Source organism: Labrus bergylta, chromosome 6 (genome assembly GCF_963930695.1).
Source record: "Labrus bergylta chromosome 6, fLabBer1.1, whole genome shotgun sequence".
Lineage (NCBI taxonomy): Eukaryota > Metazoa > Chordata > Actinopteri > Labriformes > Labridae > Labrus > Labrus bergylta.
In genome coordinates this window covers 23,386,398-23,404,078 of record NC_089200.1, presented here as the reverse complement: position 1 = coordinate 23,404,078, position 17,681 = coordinate 23,386,398, and the positions used below count along the sequence as shown (strand labels likewise).

At 40.1% G+C, this 17,681-nt stretch overlaps 2 protein-coding genes across 3 annotated transcripts; one reads left to right on the top strand and one right to left on the bottom strand.

Annotated features, from left to right (window-relative positions):
- Positions 1-88: 88 nt before the first annotated feature.
- LOC109982566 (nucleotide sugar transporter SLC35D2) lies at positions 89-10,827 on the top strand (the record flags this gene model as incomplete). The annotated part of the gene is given in 11 exon segments (XM_065956041.1): positions 89-122; positions 351-436; positions 1,705-1,773; positions 1,886-1,957; positions 3,475-3,543; positions 4,124-4,226; positions 4,934-5,026; positions 7,153-7,220; positions 7,664-7,742; positions 7,828-7,910; positions 9,461-10,827. Coding segments are annotated over 11 exon segments (862 nt in total), but the record flags the coding sequence as incomplete, so codon positions are not given.
- A 1,169-nt stretch (positions 10,828-11,996) lies between these two features.
- si:ch211-121a2.4 (transmembrane protein 205) lies at positions 11,997-17,189 on the bottom strand. Of its 2 annotated transcripts, none has more exons than XM_020631886.3 (4): positions 16,910-17,189; positions 14,481-14,659; positions 13,396-13,559; positions 11,997-13,317 (listed from the first exon to the last, which is right to left on the bottom strand). In XM_020631886.3, the coding sequence occupies exons 2-4, from the start codon at positions 14,578-14,580 to the stop codon at positions 13,015-13,017; spliced, it is 567 nt and encodes a 188-aa protein (XP_020487542.1). In that variant the 5' UTR covers positions 14,581-14,659; positions 16,910-17,189; the 3' UTR covers positions 11,997-13,014. The 2 variants fall into 2 exon arrangements, with proteins under 2 accessions (XP_020487542.1, XP_020487541.1); XM_020631885.3 differs by having other exon boundaries at positions 16,800-17,177.
- Between the last annotated feature and the right edge of the window lie 492 nt (positions 17,190-17,681).

Genomic DNA, 17,681 nt, shown 5'->3' with positions numbered 1-17,681 from the left:
GCATCTAAATACAGGTTATAGCATGTTAGCATCACATGTGTTAGCTTTGTTTGTACTGTGACTAAAGTAGATCATCTCTTCTGTTCAGATTCCCGTCTTCAATATGTGTGGGCATTGGACAGGTGAGTTAAGCGCCTTTAAGACACACACACACACACACACACACACACACACACACACACACACACACACACACACACACTGAGGGCAGGTATCCGTTCATTAAACTTGTATGTGTCTCTGTGTGTGTGTGTATGTGTCTCTCTGTGTGTGTGTGTGTGTGTGTGTGTGTGTGTGTGTGTGTGTGTGTGTGTGTGTGTGTGTGTGTGTGTGTGTGTGTGTGTGTGTAGATGTTGGCCACAGTGGTCGTGCTGTGGGTGGGCAGGGCTGCGAGGGTGATCAGCTTCCGGACTGTGATGAGAGCATACCTCGTAAGGTGAGATAAAACACACCTTACTTTTCATTCACCTCTTTAAAGTCGACATCATGTAATCAGACGTGTGCACTACAGTCAGTGTAATGTGTGAAGAGGCCATGTTCAACCTAAATATAAAGCCTGATGCTGCAAACCTGAATTTCAGTGGAGCGGGTTATGTTCACATTGATTTTTCTGACTGTTCTGTCTGTGAATGAAGTAGATTCTCCGCTCTAGGAATGTGTTTGATATGGAAACTTGTTGATCTGATACATCATGATGCGGAAAGAAGCTGTGCAGATTTTCATCATGGGAACACACACATGCATCCAGTTATAGTAGTGCTGAAGAAAATCTAACCCCTTGTCCTACTCCTGTCATTATTGAATACACTTGAAATTTCACACAGCAGATAATCCCCCTTTATAAATGTTGAAAACAGAAGCTAAAGACACTTTGGATGATCTTTTATACTTATAGTGCTGTCACACTTTCGCAAAAGAATGTATCATGAGCTATGAGCTAATGTTAGAAAGAGCAAGATATAATCAGGGGAATTTATCTCAAGCAAGTGGGAGGGGGAGGTGACATTTATTCCATGAGATTGTTGTAAAATCATAAATTGTATGCACACAACCAGTACGACTATGATTTCCTACAAATTGGCCAGTAATGGGTGTCTAGGAGTTATATTTTGTGTTGCCGGGGTATAAAACCAGTTAACTGTGTCATTTGATTTTTACTAGAGTAAAATTCTGGTATTGTGTCAACTCTTATGGGTAATCAATATTTACCGTACTTGTTATGATTTGGACCTAAAACCGAAGTTATATCCAAGTATCTGATATTTGCGGAGACTTGCAGAATACATGTCTTGACGATACTGTTGACATAATCTCTGTCTTTAATGTTTGAGAGCTCCTGTCATTTGAGAAATGAACAGAGGCACCTAAAGAGCATCAAGTGTTACAATAAATAGGCATTCATTTATGCATAACAAGATCATTTTTCTGCAGAAATTCTCTCTTGCCTTATTTGAAGTAGCAGTGTTTGTTTTTCTTTACAACACTGACAGAAGCAGGTGTTCCCGAGATTGTTGCTTTTTGTGCCAAAAGAGTCAAATTACACATTTTTTTTTTTTGTGAGCAAACACAAAGTCTGAAGAAGAAGGCCAAGGGAAGTTAATAACCACCTTTGTGACAAAGTAATTTCTGCCTGGAGTCTCGGTTTTTGTCAAACTAGGACGCCCCTCTTGATCTTTATCAACAATATTTTACTTTGTTCGGCAGACGTTTTCCTCTACCTCTCCTCTATGTGGGAAACCAGATCACTGGCCTGTTTGGGACTAAGAGGCTGAAGTAAGTCCTCGTCTGTGAACCATTTCAGCTGAATGATGATTCAGAATGAAGCTTTGAAATGAGCTCATTGGGCACGGCTGCTAATGATGTGATTTCTGTCCTCTCCCTCCAGCCTGCCCATGTTTACTGTCCTCAGGAGGTTCTCCATCTTGTTCACAATGCTGGCTGAAGGATTCCTGCTCAAGTAAGACTTTACATCACTTCAGGGCAGGACGTTTACAACAAAAAAAAACATGATGACTGTCTTTAATTTGATGGTGCTGCCAGAATAAAAGTTATTCTGTTGATGGCAGAGGTGAAGAAATCAGATAGTTTAACTTTAATATATGTTTTATTGATTGTCTGTTGATTACACATTTTTAACCCAGTTTTATTTTTAGTAAATCTAATTTAAAACAGAAAAACTAAACAAAGTAGTTCCAAGTTTGAAGAATAGTTTTTTAAAGGCTGGCAGTCCTTCAATGATGTTTTTGTTTTCAAGGTATTTTCAAAAAGATTGATCAGCCCTTTTCAGAGTGAAAGCAGCAGCAGCAGCATAACAAAGCTCTCTCGCGGTTACATAAGTCTTTATACATTTATATTAATTCCCCAGTGGCCTAATATTGGTGTCCCAGTATGTGAATTCATATTGCATTATGTGAGAGAGCACTGTAGGAGTGCCACATACACACAGTCAGACACACAGTGTTGCTCTCCCCCGCAGGTTTCACTAAAGACACGTCACAGGGACGTAAGTATTACGCCTTGAAACGGCAGTCTGAACAGGGCTGTCCACACATGTCCTCTTCAAAGCAAAGGGGTGTCTACACTGTACAAAGTTGTGACATTTAGACTGCTCTCTCTTTCTCTCTCGGCAGCTTTTGGTTAAGAATATATTGAACATCTGTGGGGTTTTTTAAGTATTGGTACTTGTCATTACTTTTGATCATTAAAATAACAGATTGCATTGTTTCAAAACACGTGATATCGAACAGTTTTGAACTATTAAAAATGTCGATAACCTTTGAGCAGAATAGTCCACAGAAGTCTATACTTGAGGTTGTCTTGTTTTTCCTTCACTGTGAGCATCAAACAGAGGATGCTTTCATTCCTACTTTGTCTGGATGACGAGCTTATCAATAATGACGGCCCCGCTATCACCGCTCCAATAACACACGGAGCATGAGGATGGGGGTACAGAACACGATCCGACCTATCTACTATATGATAGGCTGGTTGAAAAGAGTGGCGGTGACATAGTCGCCTGCTGATGCAAACGCTGTTTCTTCATTGGGAACAATTGAAAAAAGATTCTGACACTCAGAAAAACGCCAGGTGGACACAGGCCCTAAAAGTTCACCCTCAGCAAACTGTCTCAGACACCCTCTCTTAAAGCCAGCAGCTCAAACAAAGCTTTGGGAAGTGGGCGTGTACCTCTGTACTTCACCCTAACACATGAAACTGACCGGCTGTTTCTTGCCATGTCATAGGCTGTTTAATTTATGTTTATTGATTCTGTCTGTCCGAAGTTTATCGTCAGAAGAATTCCACATAACTCCCGTGCAGAGATGGTTTTTTCCCTCTGCCCGATGTCATTGATAACCCAGTTTTCTTTGTCACTTAACTGGGACACTGAGCTGCTTTCTTTGAGCGGGTTTCTTTGAGCTTTTATTAGCAGCTGGATTAAGTTTCATTGCTCTGCTGTTTTCTGACCTCTCACAGGAAGAAGTTCTCGCGACCGGTGCAACTGACAGTGTTTACGATGATCCTCGGGGCGTTCATAGCTGCAAGGTAAGTCCTGCTGCGCCCAGGTGTCCCCGGCTGTAAACCAAACCTGATTTAGCCGCACTACAAAGGCTCGTCCAACCCTGATAGATGTCCTCACTCCAGTTATATTGTCTGAAGGGTCATTACACATATGTTGTAGCTAACCCCTGAAGCCCTGCAGTCTTACGCTGTGATTTCATTTTCTTGGAGTCATTTAAAATACTTACCATCCCTAAATCTGTACAACCTAAGCTGAAGCCTGTGTAAGATATAGTCCTGAATTTGTGTCATAAATCTGAAAATTAAACAATCACACAAGGTTTACTCCACAAAAACTGCTTTATAAACACACAGAACAAATTGATCCAAAACTATAGACATTGCAGACACATTACATATCTCTTACACTCCAGAAGTTATTTGAACTATTTGAACTGAGATCTTCAAAACCTAAAACTTTTCTGAGTAAGTGAAGTTCTGTCTCAGCTGTATGGTTTAAATTATACATCCATTAAAGCAGGATTTTGCAAACATCTCCTGCAGCCTCTGATGAATCATTGCATCCCAAATGCTAAACCTTCCTTTCATTTCTTTCTGTTCGCAGTGCTGACTTGTCCTTCGACGTGCAAGGTTACATCTTCATCCTCATGAACGACGTCCTGACTGCAGCAAACGGAGCCTACGTGAAACAAAAATTAGATGCGAAGGTATGTGGCAGGGCAGTTGGATGAATAGTGAGCATTGTTGGGTTAGAGCTGTTTTTGGCATTGAGCTGATGTTGGTGAATGTCAAGGACCAAACCTGTCCTTCAGCTTCAGTCTGCCATAAAGGAACTCAGTGTACAAAAACACTGACTTTTATTCCAACTGAACTTGATTTTATCTTCACTTTATAAATCTGCTGTGATTCTAAACAGCATTAAATCTTATCACAGCTTCATTTTCACAAGTCAAGCCAGTTATAGCATGTATCTTGTTTTAGTGTTTTTTTCTGTCACATGAGCCGACTGCTCTGATCTCACATTACAGCAGAGGCAGAACTGTGTCCACATTTAGTCTGTGATGACTGTAGAGCTCCTCACATGCAGCAGCACAGAGTGGTTTGTGTGTGAGGGATGAAAGATGGAGGCACGTGTAGCAGCAGAGTCAGAGGTTCCAGGTCGTGCAGTGAATAGTGGCCTTGCATGACATCTGTATGTTAGTTAGTGAGGAATGCGGTGAGAGTCTGAGTGAATAACTCTGTGTTCTGGCTCTGCTTATGTTTCATGTCCCTGTTCCTTCCTGTCCATCTGTTTCCATGCTCTCTCTCTCTCTCTCTCTCTCTCTCTCTCTCTCTCTCTCTCTCTCTCTCTCTCTCTCTCTCTCTCTCTCTCTCTCTCTCTCTCTCTCTCTCTGTCTCTCTCTCTCATATACAGGAGCTGGGGAAATATGGATTGTTGTATTATAATGCATTATTTATGATCCTTCCTACTCTGCTGCTGGCTCATGTGACTGGAGATGTGCAGAAGGTGAGAAGTTTGACCCTAATGTTTTGCTTGTATTTACTATAAACACTAAAATAATCTTAAAAAGTAATTTTTCAACTCAGAAAACAGGTATCAAGATCGTTAGATTTTTACTAGGGTCACATCTAACAAAGAATAGAAGTTCTTTATAACAGATTACCAAAAGTGGAAGAAAACCCCTGCACTCTGTCTAATTTTGCACAAAGACATTGGCAATGTTTCAGTAAAGATGCTGTTTGAGGTAAAGATTCCACAGACACAAGATCTCACAGAAAGTTGTGTGAATCAAATTTCAGAAGAAAAACAAATATGGAGGACGATGCTACACAGAAACTTCAGTGTTAGCCAGCTCTGCATCAGTCATGGCTAACACATCATGGAGCTTAGTAGAAAAATGCTAAAGCTTTTTAGATCTGGAGCTTCGCTTCCATCAGTACAGCACCTGTTTGTTTGCTGTGATAACTGGTCTCATATCTGGCAAACCGAGGGGCATCCAAAACGGCTGTGTGTGGGTACCTTAAAACCACCTACCTTCTCTGGTGAAAACAAAAATAAACCATTTCCCACAAGAATCCATTTTTTTTTTAAATGTCTGATGATATAGTTAGGTAATTGTATGATTGAATTCAGTGCTCCTTTAATTTGAAGATGAGGAGACTGCTGTGGACTATTCTGCTCTAAGTTTGTCAACATTTTTTTGATACCATGTATTTTAAAATAATAGTCTCAGTTATTTTGACGATCAGTCGTATCAAAGCTTTAAAAAACTGCAGAAATCTTCACTCATAATTTTAACTAAAAGCTGCAAGCCAACGAGAGAAGAGCACTCTTTCTACTCTTTGGGAAAGAAAATGGCTGAAGATCTGAAGGTTTCTTTTTCTTTTTGAAAGCTTCGTCACTTATCGATGCTCTAGTTACTAAAAAACAGAGATTGTATTGTGTGTAATCAAAACTTATCGAAGTATTGAAGTTTGAACAACTGAAGCAGTGAGTGTTCATATGTGTAAGCAGCATGTGTGTGTGCAGTAAGTGTGATGTTGGTGTGTGTTGGCAGAGACTCTGTGGTTTGCCCAGCTGGGGCCCTGCAGCCTCAGAGGCACAAAGCGTCCTTTATACACCCAGTAGAGTTATTACAGCAGAAACTACAACCTCTGCTGGTTAAATCACCTCAGTATGGACAGAGCCAGACCTTTTAAAGCTACAGGAACGCCTGATGAATTTGAAGATGTATAACAGTTCGGGTTTTCACAAATGTTTATGTAAGTGCACTTTCGGCTCGATCTACATGAGATGAGAAAAATCTTTGATTGTAATTATGATGTTCAGTGTTGTGATAACGATATTGGAGTAGCTATCCGACAACTTTAATCGCCACTGTAAGGAGCTTGAAGTCATTTTGAGCTCATGATGGTTAAGAAATGAGGAGGAATATTTGTTAACTATTTTTATTATAAATCTTCCTCTTGAAATTATATTCAAAAGGCCGGTTGTACTGCATTGTTCTGTTTTTTGTTTTTTTTTACCCCAAATGGTGTAAAAACAGGGCCACGGGTTAAACATTCAGGGACTTCCTTAACATGTCTTCCTTCCAGACAGCTTGAAACATGACACACACAAGTTGACAAGAAGAAACAGTAATTACAACTAGTCTTAAATAAACAAACTCCTGATGATACCTCTCTAGCTGCTTTCACACTTGGACAAAACTCAAAAGTTTTTATCCTGAGTGTTTCCTGCCAGCCAGCCCCACAGTAGAATTTTCCCGGTGAAGTCTGAGCGAGCTCACGTGAAAACGCTGTAGGATATAATCAGGAGAATTCACCTCTAGTGAGTGGGAGGGGTGGTGACCTTTATTACTTGCGATCGGTGCATGACCACAGTCGGCATGTATGCTAATAGTGCGATTTGTTAATATTGTGATTCTATCAAACTACACAAAGCATTGATATAAAGGCGAATATTCTGATTATTGCAATGTATAGCAGGCTCTGTAGCTTCATTTGCAACTTCTGCCTTGTTCTTTTAATGTCATGTCTTGCCTCTGGAGAGGACAAACTAAACCAACTATGTGGGATCTTTGTGTATTCTGTGACAGTTGTTGTGTTCTGATTTTGTGTTTCCTCTGTTAGGCGGTGGAGTATGAGGGATGGTCAGACATGCTTTTCCTCGCACAGTTCATCCTCTCCTGCATCATGGGGTAAGGTGTGTGTGTGTGTGTGTGTGTGTGTGTGTGTGTGTGTGTGTGTGTGTGTGTGTGTGTGTGTGTGTGTGTGTGTGTGTGTGTGTGTGTGTGTGTGTGTGTGTGTGTGTGTGTGTGTGTGTGTGTGTGTGTGTGTGTGTGTGTGTGTGTGTGTGTGTGTGTGTGTGTGTGTGTGTGTGTGTGTGTGTGTGTGTGTGTGTGTGTGTGTGTGTGTGTGTGTGTGTGTGTGTGTGTGTGTGTGTGTGTGTGTGTGTGCAAAGTGAACATGTGGAACAAACTAAGCCTGTGTGGTGTTTTTTTGTGATATCTGTGATTGTAGACCTTCTCGGCTCACAGTGACTCTTTGTGTTTAGTTCATACTCGCATTGTGTAACGTTGTGAAATCTGGCTGCTTTGATAAAAGTTGGCTGATGCAATACAATAACATGGTTGATTTACAGGTTTGTCTTGATGTACTCCACTGTGCTCTGTACACAATACAACTCTGCGTTAACAACCACGATCGTCGGCTGCATCAAGGTAAACTGCAGAGGTCATGTAAGGTAACAGGTGAATACACAAACACACCAACGGGTCGGCTAATAAATGTCTTCTCTTAATGCAGAATGTGCTGGTGACGTACATCGGGATGGTGTTCAGTGGAGACTACATCTTCTCCTGGACAAACTTCATAGGTTTAAATATCAGGTATGGAATAATTAACAGATGTATTTCCCTGTGAATGCTCTAATATCACACTCACACAGCAGATTGGGTCTAAAGCGGAGCACCAATCACTGGTGCACTGTAAAATTGTACCAGGGTTAGCCGCAGAAACTCTGGATACAGTCAAAGACATTTTTTGGGGCTTTTTGTGTTCACACATGCAGCTCACACCGAAATCTTTTATGCAAGTGTGAAAGCACTATAGGTGAGCGAGAGGGGGTGATGACGTCTAAATCATGTGACTGGTTTGATATTTGTGCTGGCAAATATGTTCTTAACCACTCGTGTGTCTCATACAGTGAATACGTCCAGTTACACGCAGCAGTGATATGAAGTGAACTGTCATCATGGCGTCAGACTTTGCTGCTTCGCTCTCCTTCTCTGATAGGTTTAAATCATTACACTCTGACTTCTGAGTTGTCCTTTTTATGTCCTGAAACCTCAGAATTCCTTAGGGGAACATTTCCCGCTGTGATGGGACACGGAAAGAAGATTGCAAATATTTTGATTTCTTTTTACGACATGACAAAATAATTAATGGTTTAAAAAACTAGGAGCTTGTCAGTTTTAATGTGGTGGGCTCTTTTTAATTTCTTGATCAACTCAGCTGTGCCAAGTTCACTGTGGTTAATATTGATGCAGAGGATCTGTTGTTTGTCCACGGAGCTGCTCATTATAAGCCTCATGAATCACATATTCAATACAAGCATGGAGCATTTTAGGTGGATATGGTTCTTCTTTCTGCTTAGACAAACAGTTTGTTTCCTCACTGAAATGATCAACTCTGTTGGTTTTTCTTCAAATGAGGAAGAGCAGTGCTGACACATGGCTGATACTAAAGAGCCAATCAGCTGCAAGAATTTCAAACTGCCTGCTGGGTCATGTTGTGAAATGTGATGGATCCTATGACTAATGATGTGCTGCAAAATGTTCAGCTTCTTACTGACTGAAACAACACATTGGGCAAGTTTAATTATCCAGCAAGTTATTTTTTATAGCCTCTCACACATGAAATCATAGATGTGAAATTAAAACCAGTGTGAACAGCTCCGAAGTAATCGGAACATAAAGCTATCAGACCAAATCAAATCTTGAAACTGGCATTTTCAAAACGATAAAGGTTGATGAAACCAGGTACATTCAGGAAAACAATTCATGTTTTTTATCCTGATCAAACCTCCTTTGTGTTGATCAAATCTTTTGAGTAGGATTGAGATTGAGATTGAGACTGTGATTTTTGGATTGTAGTTATCACAATCCTGCTGAAAAGATCCTTGATCTTGTATGAATGAGATTCTGATCTCGTAATTAAAAGAAATGATCTCATAATTACGAGATGATGTGCCTATTTTTTCTCTTGGGTGAATGTACTGCTCTTCCATACTGTACTTGTATGACTGAAGATCAGAAGTTTTTTTTCCAGCCTTTAATTCTTTTCATTATTATCAATAACAGATTGTTTGTTTTGAAACATGCAGTATCATAAAGTATTGAACATTTTGAGAACCTAAATCTGTGTGTTTTTGGGGCAGTATTGCGGGCAGCCTGGTGTACTCGTACATCACCCTGACCGAGGAGCAGACCAACAAAGCGAGCGACACCGCAAAGCTGGACATCAAGGGGAAGGTTGTCGTATGACAGAGACACTGGATTTTAAATGTTCACTCTGACGAACACAAAACTGTATCTTAAAGTTTATTTATGGAGTATTTGAGCAGGACGTGATGGGAGCGGCTCTGCACCTTCGCCGTCACTCCGCCTCCCCTGCTGCTGCCATGGTTACGAACCCTCCAGAGGGAATTATGGGTGAATCTTTAGCCGATGTTTTCTTTATGAATATTTGTATTTTAATATTGTATATGAGGGGAAACTGTATTTATATGACAACATTTCATGTGGTTGGGCTGATATAATGAACAGCTGGAATCAGTGAACATAAAGGTTATTTAAAGGCACAATCCTTATTTTTCTGCCTTTTCTGGTTTGCTGTTTACAGGGAATGTAACTTTAGATGCCTTTAAAGCAGAGCTGCACTGACACGCTCATTGTCTGTTGTTTCTTTACCTTTTTTTGTGCACACTGCAGAAGTTTGTGACTTACAGTGATGTAACTTCATCTTTCAAACAACCAAAGTGTTTGTGTGTTGGTCTGTCAGGTGTGCCTCTGTGTGGGAGCTGATTCCACATTACAGTTTACGTTTTGCTCCCTCAGTATCACAGGAAGCTCAGTGTGGCTCTATGCAGAATGAACTAACAGAACTTTTCGTTTAATTCTCATAAAAGGGGAATCATTTGTTTTATACGGAGGCCCTAAGGGGACATGGGGGGGAAAATATGTTTCAGGTGAGCGACAGAAAATCTCTGTTAAGACATATTAACATCTGGATCACTAGAAAGTAGTGCGTGTGCACCAGAGAGTTTCCTCTGAGATATCTCAAAGAGTTCCAAGTGAGCACATCAAATTTTCTCATGAGCATGGTTTATTTTCTGTTACGCACCAGATATTATTATGTTTTGTTTTTTTTCCAGTCCTTGTCAGGGGCTCCGTAGATTTATGTTTCTTGATGTTCTGGCACTTTGAACTGAAGCGACGCCTGCTGAAGGTGAGACTGTGGTCCTGTTACATTCACGCTTGAGATTATTGAACTTCCCTGAGATTATATTTCAGGTTTTTCAAGTATTATAAAAGAGAAACATTTCAAAATTTTTAATAGTCAGGTACAAGACTTGTTTTTTTTTTTACATTTTTATCAACATGGTTTTATATTTATTACTTTTTTAGACTAATATTCATTTTGTAGGTGGAGCGGCTCGTGAACTGTTGATGCTCGTCTAAAACAGTAACCATGGATTTCTAGTAATGCTGTATTTTTACATTAAAAGAAAATCTGTTAAAAGTTTTTTGTGGTTTTAGCATTAATCATTTCAAGATGAAGCCTCTGCTTAAACAAACGTTTTCATAGATTGTTCTGTATTACTCTACTATTAATTAAAAATTCAAATAATTCTGTAGCTGAAGCTCTACACGTGCTGCTGATTTTATAGAGCAGTGGCTCCCCCTTCTGTCCGACCAGCTCATTCAAAGCATTAGACCCCCCCTACAGGCGCACAGTTATTTAAAACTGCATTTCCCATAATTCTGGGATATTTATGCCTTGTGCATGCAATTTGCACTTTTATAACAGTTTGTGATCTACACGTTTAACTTACCAAATAAAAATAGGAAACATGAAGAGAGATGCTTTGAAAAAGCTACTAAAGGCTGGCATAACATTTATAAGGCTATATTTCTGATGACATTTTTATTAGTAATGGAGAGACGAGAACCTGAAACCAAATCATGTCATACAAGTGACTTTTGAGTCTCTCAAAGTCATTTACTCCAAATGTTGATTTTTCTACATTTTACAGAGTAACACTAAAGATGCTTGTATCTGAATAAGATGTCATCACTTCTTTGTCTCTACTACACAGAATGTATTTATTTTGGAAAGAGAAAGGGGGTAAACATATACATCAAAGAATCGGGACCTGGAGTTGCTTTTCATTTTCTTGTAGGATATTCAAAATTAAATAATAAATATCTTGATTTTTTAATTTTGGATATTAGAAAGCAATGCTAAAGTGCCTCAAATACTGTTGCGTTCAGGGAAATCTTTCAGCAGTTGACCTGTAGGGCCACTGTACTCAAAACTCTTAATGTCTCAATCACACAATTTAACATTAAAATGTTTTAAACTGTCAAACTGAATGAAGCCCTTTGAAAAGTGACAGACGTTTGAAGTTTCTGATGTAAACAGTCACATTAGAGTCTCTCTTTGTGCTGTTCGCTCAGCCTCAGCATCATCAACACGTCTCTGCAAATGCTAGGGGTGCCAGCCATCCATAGGGGGCGCCCTGTCACCTGACATGACTGAGTAAGAAAAGTTGAAGATAATAAGTAAAAAAAATTATGCTTCAAATTCAAAGCTTTCATATCCCCTCTCCATGGGAATAGCATGATGAAGTTACCATTTACTGCAATCCTAAGCAAATATTGATAACAGGAAGAAGATGACAAAGACAGAAGTGAAAGATACCATGTTTTAATACAAAAACAGATCATACATGTAGAAACAATCCACCTTTAAACTACCACTAACTGTACCGATCTGTGACCTGAGCAGTACACTCAGTTTCACTCAAACCCACAACAACAACAGTTAAAACCCATTATCTCCAACATGATCAGAGACTGAAATAAATATAATCCAACACCGTTCAAACGGACTTCCATGATTTCACATCTAAATAAAGCTTCCATATGTTCATGAACAAAACTGTCTTTTTAATTTAAGATAGATTAAAACTGGTCGGAGGTTAAGGGTTTTTAAATAAGTGTGTATTGCATTGTGTTTGCGTTTACACTGTGTTAACACACAGTGACATGGTCTTTGTTGTTTCGACATTTTGATCTAAAACTCTAGAACACTGAAGCTGTTGGAAATGAGACCAACGTAGGAGCTGTTGCTGTGCAAAACAAATCTTCAAATATGCAGATCAATGAGCTGGAGCTGTTTAGACTCTGCCTTCATACCTGCAGAAAGCAGGAGAGCTGAAGGAGAGCCAGACAAACCTGTGACACGGCGCTGCACAGGAGGTATTAGAACTCCAACCAAACAAGCCAAGCAGGACTGATCAGTGTGGGGCTGTGTCCTTTAAGGTGTCTTTCTGTGTGTTACATACAAAAAGGTGCAGAGCATTGGAACGGGTTCTGCTCCTGCAAATACAAAGGTATTAAAATCCTCCTCCTGAAGTTTATGGTAAAGAGAGAACTCAAGGGTGCCAGCAGGCTCACACACACACACACACTGGGTGAAAGGTGACACATGACTCACTGCACAAACAGATTTATCTCCCGAAGTATGGGCATGGATGCGGTTCTTTCATTATTCCCTGAGGCACATAACATCATGAATTGTATCAAATAAGGCACAGAGAGAGGGACAGACTTAAATATATAACTTACCACTTTGATATAAAAGAACGAGTGTGTAGGTTTGCGAGGGAGTGATTTGTGGTGGCAGTCCGGCTGCTGTGTGTCAGTCTCAGAGCGTGCTCAGGTTCTCGGCCATGAAACAGAGGCTGTAGAAGTTGCAGCCGATGCAGCAGAGGTTACAGAGCGACGACAGAAATCTGTAGAGCCACAGACGGCTGCTCAGGTAGCGGTACTTCACGTCTGTCTCACACAGCTTGGCGTAAGCTTCTCTGTTCGATGACAGCCCGATGTCTTGACCCAAACCGCACGCCTGCTCAATCAGGTGCATGTCTGCCATGATCTCTGATGTCATCTGGCCGAACCACTGAGCGTTTATAGCCGCCACAGTCACCGACACGAAGAAGATGAAGATCTGCAGGGACAGCAGGGTCAGGGGTTAAAGAAATATTTTGAGCTGTTTTATGCAGCGTGGTGTGGAGCAAACACACACCTGGAAGGCCTCTCTGTCGTCCAACAGCTCGCTGGGATGATACACAGCGAAAATGGTGAGGTTAATGAAGGCACAGGCTGATCCCAGGTGGAGGTAGAACGGTACGAGACGGCTCTGGATGAAGCCGTACGTGTGTCTGTTCAGGTGGTTGTCCATCACAAAACCTGAGCACAAGAAACACAACAACTAATCAGAACTACATGGACCCCCAGGATAGTGTTTCTTTAAAATGCCTGTCTTACAGTCATCGCTTGATTTAAATAATTGAGAAAAATAGAAGGTTAACAGAAGTCATTCCCGGTGACCTGTCACTGAACTTGGTCAATGAGACTCATATTATTTCGATGTCAGGATTGCTTAGTGTTCTTGATTATATAAACATGTTAACTTTTCTCAATAATTATTATCAACTCATAGTTCTTAAAGATCTAAAAATGTGCATGAATAAAGCTTCAGATGTATGGAACCAAAACAGCAACATCACAAAAAAGTGTTTGGGGTCAAATCTGGCTTTGTTGTTGCAATGAATGAACTGGGTTCAACATCAACTTCACAGCCTGCAGGCTTTGAGATTGTTTCCATCATAGATAACTCTACAGATAATTCATGACAAAACTGTTAGGTCTATAAAACTTTAACAACTCTGAAAATGTTTGAGCAACTGTCTCACACCCAGTGGCTTTTCATTTACTGTCAGAAATAACAAAAGTTTTAAATCATTACATTTCAGAAGCAGAAACTTGCAAATATGTTTTACCATCATAAAAGAAAACGGAAAATTGACTCATCATGCAACTATTTGGAAATTGTATAAACTTCGTGACTATGTCATAACATAAGTGAGCCAAGTTCATGATGTAAGTATAAATTCAACCATAAAAAAACTGCAGGAGATGATTCAATTAGGTCCTGTTAACACTGAGAAAAACATTCTGGGAAATTCTATCAAAATACCACATGCAATGATCACACACTGCAGTCCAATCACTGAGGCACATTCAGAGAGTGAGAGTGAGTGAGTGAGTGAGTGAGTGAGTGAGTGAGTGAGTGAGTGAGTGAGTGAGTGAGTGTGTGTGTGTACTCACTTGAAATAAAGGTGACCCAGATCTGCATCCCCCAGTAGGTGGAGAGCAGCAGCAGCTGCAGCAGCTTCACTGTGAACGTCGGCTCCTGATCTGTGGACATGTTTCCTTCAGTCTGGACTTTACTCTGGTCCCACAAATCTGCGCTATCACCTGGGCTTTAATGCTCCACTTTAGGACCCCTGGATACATAATTAATGTGACATTAAGGTTGTTATGATACCAGAATTTTAAACTTTCATACCATTCTAGTAAAAATCTAACTATATACCTGTTTCAATACCACAGCAAAAAAAAAAAATAGAAGTCAATAGGCTTCTATAATTTCTTGTTTTGTCTTAATAGCACAAATACGGTGAGCAACGTTTCTGTACCTTCACTGTCTGTTTGTGAGTGACATCAACATGTTCTCTATGAGGGGTCAAAAGGAGGTTAGAATCGTCAGTATTTGACCTTCACAGGGAGTCTCACTTTAAAACCTGTGGTATCGAAAAGTATTGGAAATTCTGACAACCTTTATATAACATTACAGTACAAACAAACATTACTCAGGCTGTATCATTTTATAGGTTACAAATTATTTAACACATTTAACAATGAGATCAAGAGCACAGACTCTTTAGATGTAAATAGTAACTACAAGCATGAACAAAACAGATGTTGGCCTATTTCAGCAGAACTGGTACCCTATATAGCATAATTTGTTGTTTTGTAATTGCATAATAATTATTTATACTTTATTAACCTCCCGAGGGGAAATTTGGTTTTACACTGTTTAATGAAAATGCTACACAGACATAGGGAGAATTACACACATGCACAAACAGGATCCTATAGACATGCATTAATGTAGAGGTGTCAGAGTGATGGGGCTGCCCACAGCGAGCACTCCAGAGCAGTTCTGGGGTTCGGTGCCTTGCTCAAGGGCACCTCGACAGTGCTCAGTAGGTGGACTGGCACCTCTCCAGCTACCAGGCCAATTTCCAGACTTGGTCCATGCCAGGGCTTGAAATGGCGACCCTCCGGTGCCAAACCCAAGTCCCTACAGACTGAGCTACTGCCGCCCCGATGAACCTAATCACCAAAGATTCCAGGCAAACTCCTGCACACCGTCTTAATTTAAACAGTGGTCTCTCTCCCTCATGAGAGCAGCTTTCAGTTTAAAATATGACCTTTTCGTTTCACTTTTCTATACTTTGTATCATTTATATAAAGAGAGATTGAACATTTAAGACGTAGTATCTAGTCAATTTCATGTGTGTATAATCATGCATTTAATTTAAAATGGTTTGGTGGTTGTCAGATGGTTTTGTTTGGTGTTTATAAGTCATGTGTGAACAAGAAGTCAGATGGCATACGTGTTGGGAACACACGGTTCTTATCTCATCATTTCATATCATCGTCATCTGTCTGCTTCATTGCTTTGCATTATACAGATATGTCACCAAAAGTGATTTCATTTTGGACATTTGTTTTGTTTTGCGTCAAGACCTTTTTATAAACCTATGCATGGGACACTTTGGATATTAGATATTTATTCCACGATCAAAAAGCATAAAGAATTGAAATCATGACAACTTTAGTTCTGACAACACAAAACTCCACAACTTTGTTCTCTCACAGCTGAAATGGACAGGACAGGGTCAGGTATTCACAAGTATGGATTTTAAACTTCTGTACTATACGATATACCTGTTTTGATTCCATGGCAACAAAAAAAGATATCCCAGACTCCCATTGAGAACGTTCTTGTTTCCAATAACCAAAAAATTGCAAGCAAACTCCTGGATCCTGTCTAAAATTCACAAATTGATTTGCACAACCTATTTGTGCAATTTAGACAGTGTGCAGGAAATTATACATTTCGGCAATTTTCGATAATATCTTCATCGGAGAAAGTATCGTTTAAAAACACATGGTGTCGAAAAGTACCGACATTTTTGACATCCTTAATACAGGGTGTACCCACTTGAAACTTCCGCATTGTTGTCAAGGAAACGGTGTTTGTGTTGTGACCTTACCCCCTTGTGAAGAACTCTGTCAGCCTGAGGGGAACATAAAACTCCAGGTGTGCACATTGCATTACCTGTCACTATTCACACGGCTACTTTAAGCCACTTAAAGCTGCTAAAACTCTTCATTTTACACGATAATAACATCAAGCGCTTACGTATTGTTACAGCCCAACACAACGACAACACATGCCGACAAAGTCACCTCCGCTAGTCGGTAAACTTACGCCACTTGTTAGAATTAGTTCGCATTAGTTCACAGTAGTTTTAGCATGAGGTAAAAATAGCAGCTAGTGTTAGCTGAAGTTACCTGTTTTAGAGTTTCTTCAGTTCACTGTTATCAAGTCAACCAAACAAATCTACATGAGACTGATTGATTAAAAACTGAGTTGAACAGTCAAACCTCACTGAGGAGTTCACCTGTGTTGTTACAGTCTCCGGACACTTTGTAGCAGAAGTCTTTGACAGTAAATGAACCTCCACTGCTGACTGACTGGTTAATGTTGCGTTCAAGTTCTCCTCAGATGCTCGAAGTGTCTCATGCTGCGTTCATGTGCTCATTGGAAATATCGTATTTACCGTAATACCGAGTAATGAGCATACAAACCCCCCCAAAGTCCAAATTGCAAGTGTTACCGAAGTTACCGAAGTTTGAAACTTACTTATGTGAAGTTTCAGGGCAGCAAAATGTCAGAAAGTTGGGAAACAGTGTCAACAATTCACGTTTCAAAATTATACATTTTGTTCATATTAGCCATCATATTTTTATTAGTTGCCCATTTTAGTATATGCATTTATTAGCTGTAAATGGTAAATGGACTTGAGCTTAAATAGTGCTTTTCTAGTCTTCAGACTACTCAAAGCACTTTCACACTGCATGTCACACCTACACATTCACACACTGATGGTAGTGATCGCTATGTAGTATCATACATCAGAAGTAACTAATCCCATTCATACACCACCACTGAAGCAATTCGTGGTTAAGTGTCTTGCCCAAAGACACATTGGACATGTTGCTCAGCTGGGGATTGAACCCTTGACCTTCTGGTTCAGAGGCAAGGACTCTACCAACTGAGCAACAGCTATAGCAAATTCTTAACCATGACGCATGCCAGGCCAGTATATTAACAACTTAAGGCCTTATTCACTGAAAACAACAGGAACAGGAATAACACACACACACACACAC

What these genes read in the sequence shown, in the direction of transcription:
- si:ch211-121a2.4 (XM_020631886.3), bottom strand. Translation starts at nt 14,580, where the DNA reads ATGTCCACAGATCAGGAGCCGACGTTCACAGTGAAGCTGCTGCAGCTG. An exon ending in CTGGGTCACCTTTATTTCAA is followed by an intron (nt 13,560 to 14,480) that starts GTGAGTACACAC and finishes TCTTGTGCTCAG; the next exon opens with GTTTTGTGATGGACAACCAC. An exon ending in ACGACAGAGAGGCCTTCCAG is followed by an intron (nt 13,318 to 13,395) that starts GTGTGTGTTTGC and finishes CTGTCCCTGCAG; the next exon opens with ATCTTCATCTTCTTCGTGTC.